The sequence below is a fragment of the Dicentrarchus labrax genome, unplaced genomic scaffold (assembly GCF_905237075.1).
Source record: "Dicentrarchus labrax unplaced genomic scaffold, dlabrax2021, whole genome shotgun sequence".
NCBI classification, from domain to species: domain Eukaryota; kingdom Metazoa; phylum Chordata; class Actinopteri; family Moronidae; genus Dicentrarchus; species Dicentrarchus labrax.
Window position 1 is genome coordinate 13,796,193 of NW_026136709.1, and position 11,980 is coordinate 13,808,172.

General features: G+C 41.3%; 1 protein-coding gene across 2 annotated transcripts in view; it reads left to right on the forward strand.

The window, feature by feature from the left end:
* The window catches only part of flt1 (fms related receptor tyrosine kinase 1), a 33,314-nt gene that overhangs the window by 19,214 nt on the left and 2,120 nt on the right, over positions 1–11,980 (forward strand). For both annotated transcript variants that reach the window (XM_051410149.1, XM_051410150.1), the window contains exons 11-29: positions 72–195; positions 900–1,008; positions 2,752–3,060; positions 5,408–5,554; positions 5,640–5,771; positions 6,727–6,833; positions 7,694–7,829; positions 8,301–8,405; positions 8,498–8,611; positions 8,739–8,827; positions 9,203–9,311; positions 9,394–9,491; positions 9,583–9,705; positions 10,427–10,538; positions 10,776–10,875; positions 11,070–11,175; positions 11,319–11,416; positions 11,684–11,753; positions 11,844–11,935. In XM_051410149.1, the coding sequence (XP_051266109.1) occupies positions 72–195; positions 900–1,008; positions 2,752–3,060; positions 5,408–5,554; positions 5,640–5,771; positions 6,727–6,833; positions 7,694–7,829; positions 8,301–8,405; positions 8,498–8,611; positions 8,739–8,827; positions 9,203–9,311; positions 9,394–9,491; positions 9,583–9,705; positions 10,427–10,538; positions 10,776–10,875; positions 11,070–11,175; positions 11,319–11,416; positions 11,684–11,753; positions 11,844–11,935 (2,280 nt within the window). The remainder of the gene's footprint in view (positions 1–71; positions 196–899; positions 1,009–2,751; positions 3,061–5,407; positions 5,555–5,639; positions 5,772–6,726; positions 6,834–7,693; positions 7,830–8,300; positions 8,406–8,497; positions 8,612–8,738; positions 8,828–9,202; positions 9,312–9,393; positions 9,492–9,582; positions 9,706–10,426; positions 10,539–10,775; positions 10,876–11,069; positions 11,176–11,318; positions 11,417–11,683; positions 11,754–11,843; positions 11,936–11,980) is intronic.

Consider the following 11,980-nt stretch of genomic DNA (forward strand, 5'->3'; position numbering starts at 1 on the left):
TGACTTGTGTCAACACAGCTGAGTCCCTGTCCCTCTCCTCGTCCTCCTCCTCTTCCTCTCCCTTCTTCAAGGTGTGTGTGTCCAACATCCTCCTTGCTATGGAGCCCTGTGACAGAAAGAGTCCCCGCCACGTCCACAAGCAACCACATCCTGAGTGTTACGCACAGACAGGAAGTGCTCCAGGGGAAGAAGAAGGTAGGTGAAGCACTGAAATACACACCGTGACTGACAGAAGAGCTACTTTGGGGTAGTAACAGGATTCTTAGTGGCCCTATGCAGTTGAAATTGTGGTTAAAAACACAAAAAGCATCATGATGTGGATGAGCTAAAAGGTACATTAACTACAGTTTGTCCTGGAAAAGCATTTTAATTGAAGGTATCAGCAGATTCTTTGATGAAAATATACCAAAAATGCATCAATCTGAGTAGATATGTTACAATCAAAGACATCAGGGAAGCTTCACTGTACAGTTTGCAGTGCTAGAAATATTGCACTCACAGGATCATCTCACTGTTTGCTTTTACTTTCCTTCTTTGGTCACTTCTCTCTCTCTCACACATACACACACACACACACACACACCTATATTAACACTTATCGACAGCTTGCATGTTGAGCTGTCCACTGAGTTGGAAGTAGGCAGGAGGTCTGGCTCAGAGACCCCTATTGTCTGCTTAGTGGGCCCATGGAAAATATGATTCCTGCCATCAGTGGCAGAGGTAACGAGCCTGAACCTAACATGAATGTGTGTGTGTGTGTGTGTGTGTGTGTGTGTGTGTGTGTGTGTGTGTGTGTGTGTGTGTGTGTGTGTGTGTGTGTGTGTGTGTGTTCGTGTGTGCCTGTTTTCCATGGTGTGTTAAGTGCCGGGTTGCTCATGCGGATGTTTGTGCTTCCATAGACGGTGGGTGTCCTGACTGTGGCAGAGGCCTTTGTGTCCGGAGTGTATCGCTGCGTTGCCTCCAACTCTGCAGGCACAGACCAGCTAGACCTTCACTTCTATGTCACAGGTGATCCCAAAAGTTGAATCATCTCCTCAGATGGGCGTTGTTTGTTCTTGCCCACTTCTGGGAATTTTTTCTGATGGCTTAGATATGAAATTACAGTAAGTTTCACTCCCCTGAAACTTCTAACTAAGTAGTTTCTTACTAGTGTCGATCACTTTACTCCCAGTCCCTCCTGGTTGATTAGGCTGATATCAGCTGATCCACTTAATGCTTTGTCATTGTTGGCTTAGCAAAAATATTTGTGTACTGATATTTTATCTTAGTTTTCATCATCTTTGTCAACCTGAAACTCATAGAAAGGATGTACGCCAGAACCGCCTCAAAACATCTCAATGTCAGACTGAAACTAGAAACTAACCGTTCATTGTGACATGCATCATTTATCTTGTGATTTGCTTTCACACCACACACTCATACACCTACTCATGCACAGTTAGCCTTTAGTTAGACTTTCACAATATTTATGAGATTTAACACACTTTCCTATGTTGGAGGCAGTACTGGCAAAATAAACATGAAATTAACAGAAGAGATGCAGATTTTGCAAACAACACTCAATCCACTTGTTTGTCATGTCTTTGGCTTCCTAGGAAAAAACAATATGAAGTGGTTAAACCCGATGCAGACTGAAAAATAGGTACCTGCACTGCACCGCTGCTGTAGACTGTATATGTAGGGGTTACAGCCGTGTTCAGGTCGAGGAGACGCAGTGTCAGAGACGTGCACAGACACACTGCTGTAAAAAGAGCGTTACGCTCCAGAGCAACAGATATCAGAGCTCAAACTGGAGTTGAGAAAGAACCAGGGGTGATGGGGCAGCAGCTGCTTCAGTACTATACACCAATATGTCACAAATCAAAGTGTGTTTACTTTGTTTTATATTGAAGAAATCTAACTTTAAAATGTCTTAAAGGCTATTTGGAAAAGAAAATTGCTATATGGTAACAAATTTGAGCATTTTCAGTGACAATCAGTACTATACAGACACAAGCCACAAGAACAGATATTTTACATACTCTAAAATGCACATTTATGAACGTGCATTTGTCACTGAAGAAGTAACACACACATTGATGTAGGTGGAAATACTTGGCAGAGCAGAGAAGTCTACGTGCTTTGGATACATACTGTAGTTTTTGTGCGTGGTGTGAGGTTAGATTTGTTATTAGGAATACAGGTTAAGGTTATTTTGTGTCTATTCTTTTTTTGAGTGTGTGCATGAGTGTGTATGTGTCTGTGCGTAAGACTGTGCTGAGCTCTTAGTGTGTGAGCAAGAGCGAAACAGGAACCTGAGGCTCTTATCGTTCCACTTCCCCGTGCAGCGCACTTCCTTGGACTGGCAGGTCCGTTTTATTTCGGGAGGCCTTGGGGTGTTCGGGAAAGATAAACACTATCTGCCATCAGGAAACTCTCGAGCCGTTTCCACGGGAAGTTTCAAATGGCTAAAGTAAATAAAAAGCCTTTTCACTGTATTCCACTAGCTGCTTTTACCCACAATAGCCATTCAACATTGTCGTCAAAGGTTACAAAAGTGGAAGATTGGTCGAATCAGCTCTCCTGGTTTCAGGCACCTGACAGGATCTGCAGTTCGCATGTCGAGAAACTGAGAGGGCTCATTCATCAAGCAGAAGATCAGTGAAGGTTTATATTTTGTTCATGTTCCCTCTCCCTCACCTCTCCTTCCCCATCAATCCATCTCTTCTCTGGTTCCCCCCTCCTCCCCTCCCCTCCCCTCCCTCCTCCCAGACGTCCCAGGAGGCTTCAGTGTGAGCCAGGGGGAGGAACCGAGAGAGGGTGGAGACCACCATCTCACATGTGTGGCCAATAAGTACCTGTACACGGCGTTGTCGTGGCAACGGGTGAACGACACAGAGGATGCCCATCCCCGCAGCCCTGCCTTGATTGGCCAGCGGCTCGTGTCAGGAGAGCTCTCCATCTCTCTGGTCCTGTTGCTAAGCAACCTGACGGCCAGAGACTCCGGAGCCTACAGATGCTCCGCCCGCCACCTCATCACCGGACATGAGACACACCTGGACACACAGGTGGTGGTCACAAGTGAGTGGTCGTAAATTAAGGAGCATCATCTTTCTCTTCAACATCTATAATCAGTATTGTTTATTTTATATTTTATTTATATTATATTATATTATATTTTTTTTATTGTGTTTTTAGCTTGTTGTCCTTTTTTGTAGCTTTTTTTCTACAAGAAATAAGTGAGCAAGTACATATGGATTTATTTATAATGCACTTTTCCAAACAAAAGTTACAAAGTGCATCACAATTAAAAACATTTATCTCAAAACATCAAAACAAAAGATCAACGAAATAAAAAAATCACAAACAAATAACAATTAAACTATGGAACCAATGAAGGGCCATAATCATTTGAAATTTTATAAGCAATCAAATTTCTAACATCTAACTCTACAATGTATAGAAAAATATATATCATTTATAATTTATATTCATAATTTCAATTTGTCTCTCAAAGTTTTATTTCCTGAAGTTTACAGATTCAAACAGGGGATGGTGTCCAGTGATATCTAGTCACTAATTACAGCATTATTTAGCTCAGGTCATATGACTGACAGAATGTAACCAGATAGGACAGAAGTCTGATTGGTAGTCTGGACGTTCAAGTTTAAATTCTTCATTCAATTTTGGCACTCTCATTTAATAAATCCAATTTTAGTAGCTTGATTTCTTTTACTTGATTTTTTAGAAGCAGGAATTCAAATCCCATAAAAGATTTTTAAAAGTGGAATACTTTAGCTTTAGATTCTGTGCTATTTTAACTTCAGCCTTCAAGTATATGAACTTCAAAACACGTTAGTCTTTCTTTGCCTCCATACAAATCATGGTGTGCAAGAATTGAATACGTCCTCATGGGGCTGAATTACTCAGGGGTTCCAGAGCGGAACAAGGGCCTTCTCATATTCCACCGATTAAGGATATGTATTGTCTCAGCGCCCCAAGTAAGTTGTGGTCAGGACCTTGAATTTGTGGCTCTTCAAACACAGATTAAAGCGTCAGGCCTCCCCATGTTTTCTGTGCACATATGTTGCCCATACATACAAACAAACAAACACCTACACACTCTCACAGAGTTTCGCTGCTTGGGAATTGGGTCCCCTTGACTTCCTGGGGCCCCACCCTGCCTTTGCTCTTGCTCTCCAGCTCAGCACCTCTTTCACGTGGGAATGAGCTCTTGTCTGGAGGAAGAGCACACAATGGCACTTCCCACAATGCCACATTTACAGGCCCCCACACAGGGCCGGAGGAACAATCAGCCAATCAGACACTGTCAGGCCCTAGCCCCCGTGGACAATCATCAATTGTTGTCGTGGAGGAAGATAGAGGAAACAACAATCAGTCGCCTTGGTTAAGTGACTTTTCTTCATGTCTTTTACTGCTGTTCTTTACACAATCAGGGCCCAATACGTCAACTTCCTCCCTCAGGACCTCCACGAGGGAATTACTAAAGAGACAGGGTGACCAGAAAGAGAGAAGTGGTGGAGCTAAAAGGAGAGAAAAAGAGGAAGAATGGAGATACAAATTAAAACATGGGGATTAGAGAGATTCAGGGAGCAAGGACTCATCTGGTCTAATTATAGTGTGTCACCATTGTGTGGTGTAATTATAGTCCACGAGAAGGAAACTAAAAAAATCTGCATGTAACTCATTGTGTGCACTCATAGGCCATCAACTGTCCACATGATGAAATACTACATTGTTGTGGCTTTTTAGAAATGTGTGTTGCCGGGTGTTTCAGGGTGAGTAAGGGGCCCAAGAGAACCCAAATGTCAGCTGACTCACAGGTTGAAGCTGAGGCCAGTCTCCTGGAAAATTGTGTCACTAACATTGCACAATTATTGTCCAAAAGTGGCACTGGTCCAGAAAACTGTGGGAAAAAATAGCCCTGGTTTCACTTGAGTCTATAAATAACTACAACTGCACTGGGAAAATGTAAACACGATATTCTTTTAGGTAATTTGCAGGGGAGGAAGACATTTTCAAATTATTTACTTTACTAAAAGTAGAAATACCGTAAAGTAAAAGTCCTCTATTCAAACTTGAAGTAGAAGCACTAACAGCAAATGTCATTAAAGCAGCTGTTACCATCTTTTAGCTAATTTATTTGGTTTTCTGGCCCATTTATTGACTGTTTTGGTTCACTCTAACTGTTACTGTAATCATATTATAATTAATTCTTAATCTAGAAAGTGACTAAAGCTAAGAGATAAATGTAGTGGAGTAAAAATATAGTGGATTTGAAGTATAAAGTGGTATAAAATAGAAATACTTCAGTACAGTACTTGAGTTAATGTACTTGTAAAATGCCGCACTCTTACTATTCATGGTATACATGTTTCTTTTTTTCTTTCTTCTTTCTTTCTTTCAGTTTTGGAGCCTCCAGTGCTGCTCAATAATTTGACAGATTGCACCGTCAACGTTAGCAGCTCAGTGATCCTCAGCTGTCTCTCTGAAGGCGTCCCGACCCCAACCATCACCTGGTACAAGGATGAACGTGCTCTGTCTCAGGGATCAGGTAAAAAAACAAAAAAACAAAAACATAAATATACAAACTGTATCTGTATTCTGGTGTCTAAGACTTTGCACCACCATCTTCACAGGTATTGTGATATCACCGGAAGATGGGACCCTCCATATTGATCGAATCACAGGGGAGGACCAGGGCCTGTATACGTGCCAAGCCACCAATGACAGGGGATCTGCAGAGAGCTCTGCCTATATATGGGTCAATGGTCAGTATCTGTATTTTCCAAGCATGTCTGCCTTTGATTGGCTGTGTTTACTTCTTCTCAAAGATAGGACTCTTCCTTATATGGGTACGTCTGAATGTCCATTGTTCCCAGATCTGTAAATAGATGTATCATCTGGATGTACAGACATATAGTACAGTATATCACATTGTTTATATGTAGTATTTATACACAGAGGAACAGTGTGTCAATTCTATTAATGGAAGATGATACGTCTGTTTATCAATTTCTGAGTAAACATTGATCAAAGAAGGTCTGAAGATAATCCAGTGAGGGACATTTTCAGCCTTTTGTTCAGTTTTCCTCATTCACACACACACACACACACACACACACACACACACACACACACACACACACACACTCATATGTCCGGTGATGGCAGAAGAGGCAGAAGGTTCTGCTACACACCCCAGTTTGAACACCCTTCCTAGCAGAAGGTGGATGTACTTCCTAGTCCGGGTCTGGAGAGAGGAGTGGCTGTGTGTGTATGTGTGTGTGTGTGTGGTGTGTGTGTGTGTGTGTGGCTGTGTGTGGCTGTGTTCTGATAAGCCAGGAAGGAAGCTGTCTCCCATTTTATTTCCTCTGGAGGAGCCCTGCCTGCATCTCAAAGAGGCTCCGCACTGTAGTGACAACATTTCTACTTGTTCACATTAAAGAAATAAAAATAAATAATCTTGGGATTTAATGAGGAGGGTGGGTGGTAGCGTTTGTGTATTGTGGTGCGGTGAAAACACAGTGCCCCCATTTGGAAAGGTGGAGAAAATAAAGCATCAAGCACCCGAGTAAAATGATTTATTATAATTTCCATGAATGATCATAAAAGTCCTGTGCAGCTCACTGCAGGCCTTCTTGTGTGCAATAAGTAAATTATTAAAGTACAAGATTAAAACTGATCAAGCACCAATGTGTATTTGTGGTTTGTGTGTATGTGCAGGTGCTTCAGAGGCCTCATTTCTGGAAATTCCCACGCTCACCTGCACCTGTGTGGTGGCCACTCTCTTCTGGCTTTTGCTCACACTCTTCATACGCAAACTGAAACAGGTGAAAGATATCCTATAAATGTTGTTCTCTGGTTTAATTAAATAAATATACTTTACATATTTTATGGATTCTTTTGTAAGTATACAAGTGCTTCACTATATAATTCGACCGACCTATTACTGGTGGGATGTATATGATATCCGTTCAGCAAAAAATGTGTTTTTAGCGCCAACGTTTCAGTCCTTCTCCCTTTTCACGTGTCATCGTTTTGTTACTGCGTTATTGAAAGTTAGTGTATCTGTTTTTGTTGGTGGATACGTGTGGTTGCCAGGTTTTTCTCTAGGCAGTTGCAGTTTAAAGAACATGTAGGTTTGTTTTAGCCACAGTGTAAATACAAACTGCAGAAGTGTGTCTACACACAGATCTATTTCCCATCTTCCAGGCCTCCTTTGTCCCTTTCATGTTTACATACACATCAGTACAAGTAGTACAGTATAAAGAACAACCACACGTTTGGATGTTGAACTGATTAGATTAGATTAGATTAGATTTAAATGTGTCACATGTTTTACATAACCTGGGACATGTATTAAAAATAATAGAATAAGTAGGTATAATAAATATTAATAATTCAGGTACAATAAAACGATACATTAGAGATATACTGTATATAGTTTCAGTTCAGTTTACAGTGGCTCACATCCTCCTCATAAACACAATACTTATTGGCTCCATGATTTAAGATCTCAGATGTTGGAAAATAACAACAACAAATCAATAATGTGTGTGTTAGTATATTATGAAATGTCCCAGAACAACCTCCACTATACTACACTAACACTGGTATTGTACATTGTCTTTTCTGTAGCTGAGAATGTGTTTTAATGTTGACTTATTTTTTTTATTTTACAACAACAAAGCCCAACAGCTCAAACACCAAACCAGAATACCTGTCAATCATTCTGGACACCGGAGAGGGGCCAATAGAGGAGCAGTGTGAGAGATTGCAATATGACCCCAACCAATGGGAGTTCCCCCGGGAGCGGCTCCAATTAGGTACAGTTCTTTATCTCATTAAAGTAAAAGATACAAGAAATTGGTGTTTTTATCCAGCGATCTACTTCAACTGTGAAGGATTACGGGAATGCCCATGCTAACGATGGGGGAGAGGGAAGGTATTCAAGATCACATAACAGATACAAAGACTTTCTCATAGGTCTTATCAGATTATTATTGGGAGTGACTCTCATTCCATTAATCAGACTTTGTGTCTGTGTTGTCTGTGGAGGGCTAATCAACTCCAGCAGGGGGTGTGTAAACTGTGTTGACTGGAACTAATGAGCGCTCACTATCATCAGGGTGGGATTCAGACAGATGGACTGTTGATGGGGTCTAAAGTCTTATCTCACGTCCGGGATGGATGATAATAGTAATTAATAAAGTTGCTCAGTTAGACACAAAAGCACACCTCCCTTTCCCTCCCTGTCAGTCTCACCCACATTCTCTCTCTCTCTCTCTCTCTCTCAGGGAAACCTCTGGGCCGTGGAGCCTTTGGTAAGGTGATGCAGGCTTCTGCGTTTGGTATAGACAACGCCACCAGCTGCAGCACTGTGGCCGTGAAGATGCTCAAAGGTACAAGACTGGATCCCTGGTATCCTGAGAAAATAAAATCACAATCGTGCAAAAACATTAGTACATTTTCTTTTCTGACTTTTGTCCACCAGAGGGAGCTACAGCCAGTGAACACAAAGCTCTGATGACTGAACTCAAGATCCTCAACCACATTGGACATCATCTGAATGTAGTCAACCTTTTGGGAGCCTGCACCAAGCCAGGAGGTGTGTGTGTTTGTGTGTGTGCCTTATTTTGTGCATGTTTAGGTACACTATGAGCTATGTAGATATTTTTGTGTGTGTTAATGCCTTCACACTTTTTTTTATATGTGTTTATTTTCTGTGTGTGCAGGACCACTGATGGTCATTGTTGAGTACTGTTGCTATGGGAATCTTTCTACCTTCTTGAAGAGCAAGAGAGAGGTGTTTGTGCACAACACAGTGAGTATAATAGCACAATGAAAGATGGTGTCACGATAACTGTTTGTCACACAAAACAGAACCTCCATGTCACACATCTTCTTGCAGTTGAGAAAAAAACAAAATTACCCCCCTAACTGCACACAGTTACAAAATCATACACTCAAAAACTAACTTCTGCAATCTGTTTGAGGTCTGAATGTGTTATCTGTACTCAAGCAGGATGTTTACTTCCTTAATTTCTTTACAAGTTTAGACATAACTAAAAACTGTGTCCTCAAAGGTCTCGGTCATGAAAAAAAAATGTTTAAGAATATCTCAATAAATCTCAGAAGACACTTTAGCCTTTTCTCATATAACATTTGCTAACAATGAACTGATTTCACCCCATCTCAGCCGGCCGGAGGAAAGGATGGAGGGCCAGGTTGTGTTGGAAGTGTGTCCTTCAGCCAGAGCAACATTAGAACAGAGTGTGATGGACAAGACGAGAAAGAGAATCAAATGGGTAAGACAGGAGCTTAATGAACATTTTCCTGTGTTTGTGCATCATAAAACTGCTGTATTACATCCCTGTGCACTTCCTCTAGATCCCAAATCTGCCTCCAACTCTCCTTTATTCCTGGAGGATCTCATCTCCTTCAGCTTCCAGGTGGCGCGAGGGATGGAGTTTCTGGCCTCTCGCAAGGTCTGATACACGATGTGTGTGCACGGATACAGGTACACATGTGTGTTTCATGTATATGTAATTATATGTGCACTCTGTGTTTCTACATTAGTGTATTCACCGAGACCTGGCAGCCAGGAACATCTTGCTTTCTGACAATAAAGTTGTCAAGATCTGTGACTTCGGCCTGGCCAGAGACATCTACAAAGACCCCGACTACGTCCGCAAGGGAGATGTGAGTACACAGGAGCCGTCTGGTTCTAAATTCCCCATCTGAAAAGTATTAGATTTGCTTCTTTTTTTTTATAAAATAACAGATGACATCTCAATAAAGCTGTAGTTTGGGGGTTCAGTTTTCTTTGTGTTTTAGCACTGAAAGCATTCAACCAGTAGACCTGATAGTAACACTAATCAAACCAACTGGGAAAAATTGCATTTTTTACTAGATATGTCAAATTAGATATTTTAGCATTTAATTCCAGTATTGAATTTTAATAGTATATCATGTTTTAAAATGAATATGCTCAGTGAGGCTAGTCATAAATAATTCAGATAAGAAATATGTAAAAGGAGTTTTTGCATTTTTTTTGCAACAACTTTTACTTTCTTAAAAGATATAACAGGCAAAAAACTGTATTATATTGTATAAGAAATTCTCAGTAAATGACAAGATTTGTAGTTATTTATGTGGTTGAAACAAACAATTATCTATTATTATTAATGTGAACATAAAATCAAAAAATGTCAAATCTGATACATTCACATTTACAAGTCTAGTTTGAATAAACTTTTTTATTAATTAACTTCTGCTCTCATAAACTTGTTGCTTGTTCTCAAAATATTAAGCAATAAACATCACTCTGTGGCCTAACGACTTTTCAACCAACCAAACACTAAATGTTTCCTCATAAGCGTCCTTTTGTAATCCCTTCTCCTGTGATCTGATTGACTGACAGGCCCGCCTCCCTCTCAAGTGGATGTCTCCAGAGTCCATCTTCGACAAGGTGTTCACCACCCAGAGTGACGTGTGGTCCTACGGCATTCTGCTGTGGGAGATCTTCTCTTTGGGTAGGAAGCCGTGTTACCAAGCTTTGGTCGAAGCATAAACAAGAAGTGGACAAAATAACAGAAATGCAATCCAATACAGAAGCCCTGCAACAAATACTGTGATCTAATACCTCATGGTTTTACATTTTTAAAGCCGTGTTTAGACAATGTTGATTCAATTCTTAACCTGTTCACATATTGATGTACTGATGTGTGTGTGTGTGTGTGTGTGTGTGTGTGTGTGTGTTTGTCTAACAGGAGCTTCCCCGTACCCTGGTCTTCAGATAGATGAAGAGTTCTGCCACAGGCTGAAGGGTGGAACAAGAATGCGTGCGCCTGAATACAGCACACCAGAGATGTGGGTGGATTTGTTTACAACAGTGTTATTGAAATCATCAGGGGAGGTGGCGATGTAGTAAACAGAAAAACACAGATCACTTAAGGGGAAGGGAGCGGTTCAAACCTTCATGTCTTCGGATGTGACCCAGGTGGCGATACTGTTAGTGTTTTGATTGAAAGTGAAACACTACAGCTGTATGTTTGTGTGCGCAGTTACAGCACGATGCTGGCATGCTGGGAGGCCAGTTCCTCAGATCGACCCACCTTCACTAACCTGGTGGAGACCCTCGGAGACCTGCTGCAAGCGAGGGTTCAGCAGGTCAGGATTTCTATAGATGTGACTTCTTCAGGCTTATGGTTTATGTGTTATTTAATGCTCTCAACCTGAGGATGAGCTACATAAAAGGCAAAGACACAAAAATAGTCTTACAAATACCCCAGTTTCTTCCTTCTCTTGAACAGGATGGGAAGGATTATATTCCTCTGGGATCTTTCATGACTGGAGACCCTGGTCGCAGTGTGACCTTTAAAGAAAACCCCCTTGCAGTCACAAACCTGAGGTGAGGAAACAAGAGCGAGGAAGTGAAAACCTTGTGTTGTCTGATCCAGTGCACCCTGACTTAAGATGTTATGTATGTGTGGGTAATCAAGTACTGTTAGGAACTGCTGTAGTATAATAAATACAAAAGAATTGAGAAAAATGACAAGTGCAGATGTGAAAGGGGTGAGAGACTGTGTTAAGAAACTGAAATTAAATTCAGAAACAACAGGAAAGGTTGAGAAAGTAGAGGAATTTCCATTTTGTTGACTGTGACTCTAATCTATAGTTACATGAGGGGTGTGGCCACACTTCAGATATTTGAGGAACTGCCTTGCGAGGAGCCAGACAGCCCTGATGTAAGAAACACACCTTCCCTTCTGCTTGCATGCACACACATGCATCTTTGCTTTTAAAGGTACATGACATTAACTACACGTTTGCTTCAGGATGAGCAGAGCGACAGCGGCATGGTCTTACCATCTGAGGAGCTGAAGCATCTGACGTGGAATAACGGCACCAAGAACCGGAAACTCAGCAGGTGGTGACGTCTAATCTGTGACCTCTAAACCTCTGACACGCCTCG